Here is a 3,558-nt window from a genome sequence, read left to right on the forward strand (position 1 = left end):
ACAAAATTAAAATAGTTTGCTAAGGTTGTAAATATACTTAAATTAAATTTTTAATGAACTTTTAAAAAATAAAAAAAGCATATTAATGTCTATCAATAATATATTTTTAAAAAAATACATGTTAATAAAAATGGATCATTATTTGAGTTAGTCTCATTTTTTCAAGTCATAAATCCTCACTATGTACATCGCAGTATTACATAATATTTGTTTGACTTCAAATTTTATATTAAGCAGTACCTAATATATAGTTTTAAGGTAAATATTAATTGTAAAAATTAAATTTTGTTTATCAAAAGATTACGTTTGCATTTTTTAACTTTAAAATAAAACATTTTTGGACACCTAACTACTCAAGACGCAAATATGAATGCATGATTAAAAATACAGAAGTGATCTCCAACAAGGCATTATTCGCTTCCCCGTCAGTCTCTGTGAACTTAATTGGCAAACCAATTGGACATAACTGGAACATATCCTTGAGAATGAGATAATGCTTCTTCTACTCGAAGAACTAACTACTTGTTTTGTGTCTAGTAATAAAAAATTGCAACCAAAGCCGACAACCTCCCCCACCAAAAAAAAAAAAACATTTATTGGTTATTAGTTTTATAACTTTGGTATGGAACAAAACCATAGAAGGGTGTTAGACCATTTTCCTATCTAAGACTAGTAAATCCTTTGTAGAACTATATGTATGTTGAACAATCACAGGACTTGTCTTTAATCCAAGGAGAAACAGGACAGTGCCATAGAGCTATGTTAATTTTGGGGCTAGTTCAATTAACTAGCATAATTATAGCAGCTGCGCAAAAGATGATTTCTTGCTGCTGTGAATGGTAAAGAAACAGCCCATAAACAAGCATATAGCTAAATTGATGCATGAACTGTGTTGCACATGCCCGGATTTCTCACACACCAAAGTGGCTGAATAGGCTCAGCACCAATCCCTCTACTCACCATTCTGTGCCTCCACTCATTCAACCGATCTGTCGCTTCCGCGTACCTCTTCTTGCCCGTCTCATCCCTGTTTCCTGACCACAGCGCCTCAGCCATAGCCGAGGTCCTAGGCCAAAGCCGAGAGTCCAGAACAGTTGGATCGGCTTGCTCAGACCACAATGCCACCTCCCCACCAAGCACCAATTTAGCCTTCTCCTCACTCAGCCCATATGTTATATCATAATTGTATATCGTTTGCCATGTCTTAAACGGCGCACACCATGACCCTCCTTTTGATACTGTGTCGCTACTAACAAGCTGATCATACTGGCTATCATTCCCAAGAAATCCTCCATGTCCACAATCCAAATAATAGTAATCTGCAGATGACACAATTGCCCTGTATCCAGCATCAATAATCTTTTTCGTGTTATTCGGGCCATGTTCCATGTTTGCAAGATTGTGTACTTAGGATCAAGAATTGAAGAATCCACCTTAATAACACCATCCAATAAAACATCCTCCCAATAAATCACAGTGCGATTGAGGGAGGCAATGTAAGGGAAGGTTTCATTAACAAATTTTTCGAGCACTTGACTGAGACTTCCACCGTTTGATAGGAATGATTGAATGGTGGGATCAGTTTTCCAGCAACCAGGGGTGACTTCATCAGCTCCAGCATGGAAGAATGGTTCTGGAAACATCTTTACAACATCACTTATCACATTTTTAAAGACTTGGTAAGTCTTCGGATTCAAGGGGTTCAATTGGCCAGTTCCTGGCTCTGCTGCTAGCTTGTCTTCCCCTTTGCTTTCTGCTGGCCACCAAAACATGTTTGCACATGTTACAATTTCTGGGTATGCCTCTGCCCATGACCCTGTGTGGCCTGAAAATCAAAACACAATTGCTTACGCACTCATCTTTTCCTAAGCCATCAATGCAGCTTTATGATTAATGAAGAGAAATGAAACAGTTTTATTTCAAAGAATTGACAACATATTAGATTCAGCATGGCTCTTTTGCCTAGTAGTAATGCAAGAATTATGCCCCAGCAAGCTAAAAACAGGAGCCCCACCAAAACAGGGCACGTTCTTATTTTTTATTAGATTCTCTATTAATGTGAATTTTAGTCAAACCAAGTTCATGATTGAAAATTAATTAAAAAATTAAATAACATAAAAACAAATTTTACTCATATTGGCTAATTGCATACCATAAAATTATGCAAATATTAATTAGACAATCTCTAATCACATCAGACTTTTAAAAAAAATAATAAACACTCACCAGGAGAATCAATCTCAGGAATGACCCTGACACCATGATCCAGACCAAACTCAACAATCTTCTTCACATCATCAGGAGAGTACTGCATGTCATCGCCATAAGATCCTTTAGCAGCAAGCCCGGGTTCAGAGGGCAGATTCAACGGAAACGAATGAGAATCCGTAATGTGCCAATGAAACACATTCATTTTATTAGCACTCATGGCATAAATCGTCCTCATTATATCACCAACGCCGTAATAGTTCCTCGACGTATCAAGCAACAACCCTCTGTGGGCGAAGATGGGATCATCCCACACGTAAACACCCACCGGAACACGGGAAGGGCGGCCCCAGACGAGCTGAGAAAACGTCTCTAGACCTCTCATGGCGCCCCACGGCGTCTCCGCCGTCAGGTTTGCCGTGGGGTGGTCGCTGGGGATGTGGAGAGTGTACGACTCGTTGACCCCGTGGTGCAACGGCGCGTATAATCTGTGGATCATGATATGGAGGGCCTGCAAGGGTTGGGGAGGGGGAAGGGATAACGTGGCTGTTGACGGGTTGTTGACCGATGATGGAAGGTGGTGTTCGGTTTTGATCAAGGTGAGATAGCGGGCGACCGCAGAGGAGAGGTGGGGGTGGTCGTATGGTGGCGCGATGGTGAAAGACGGAGACAGAAGGCTGAGCTGGTGCTGCGGGGCCCATCTGACGAGTCTTGGTTTTGGCCATACGTCGATGGTGGTGGCAGTTGTCGATTGGACAGATGGGATGATGTGTAGCACTAGAAAGAAGATCAATGCAACAACGTTAGAGATGGAGATGTGACTTCTGACCATATTTTGGAGTCTTGTTCAAGTGCTGTGTGACTACGCTTGTGTTTTTGGTTGGTATTGGATCCTTATAATAGAATGAATGAATGAATGCTTATGTTTGTGCTGTGGAAATGTTTGCAGTTGTTTTTAAATTTTCAATTTGAAGTTTCTAACTTCGGTTTTGCTTTTGTTTTTCTTGTTTGGTCTTAATAGTTATCCTTTTCGCATTAATGTTGACACGTGTAATTAGCACAAGCGATGCAATTTTCTAATTATTCGAAATTCAGTAGTCTAATAGTGCTCTAGTTTAAAAAACAAAATGCTCTTTCAGTCTTAATGAAACTAACCTTTTCATTATAAAGCTTTCAGTATGGATTTCGAAGTACTAATTAAGTATGAGTTGGAGCAATTATTGTTTTTTTTCTTAAATAATAATTGTTTGGGTGATAAAATATGACAACCACAATCAGGCTTTTTTTTTTAAAAAAAAAAATTGATTGTGCTCGCCTTGCCATTTAAAATAGCTTGGGGGGAATTCGATG

The 3,558-nt window shown here is 39.3% G+C and overlaps 1 protein-coding gene across 1 annotated transcript; it reads right to left on the bottom strand.

Moving 5' to 3' along the window:
• Positions 1-574: 574 nt before the first annotated feature.
• LOC18046134 (beta-hexosaminidase 2) lies at positions 575-3,179 on the bottom strand. Its single transcript, XM_024189800.1, is given in 3 exon segments — positions 575-1,382; positions 1,385-1,825; positions 2,227-3,179. Coding segments are annotated over 3 exon segments (1,767 nt in total). The 5' UTR covers positions 3,041-3,179; the 3' UTR covers positions 575-870.
• Positions 3,180-3,558: the final 379 nt, after the last annotated feature.

Source organism: Citrus clementina, unplaced genomic scaffold, assembly GCF_000493195.1.
Source record: "Citrus clementina cultivar Clemenules unplaced genomic scaffold, Citrus_clementina_v1.0 scaffold_3, whole genome shotgun sequence".
In the NCBI taxonomy this organism is placed as follows: domain Eukaryota; kingdom Viridiplantae; phylum Streptophyta; class Magnoliopsida; order Sapindales; family Rutaceae; genus Citrus; species Citrus x clementina.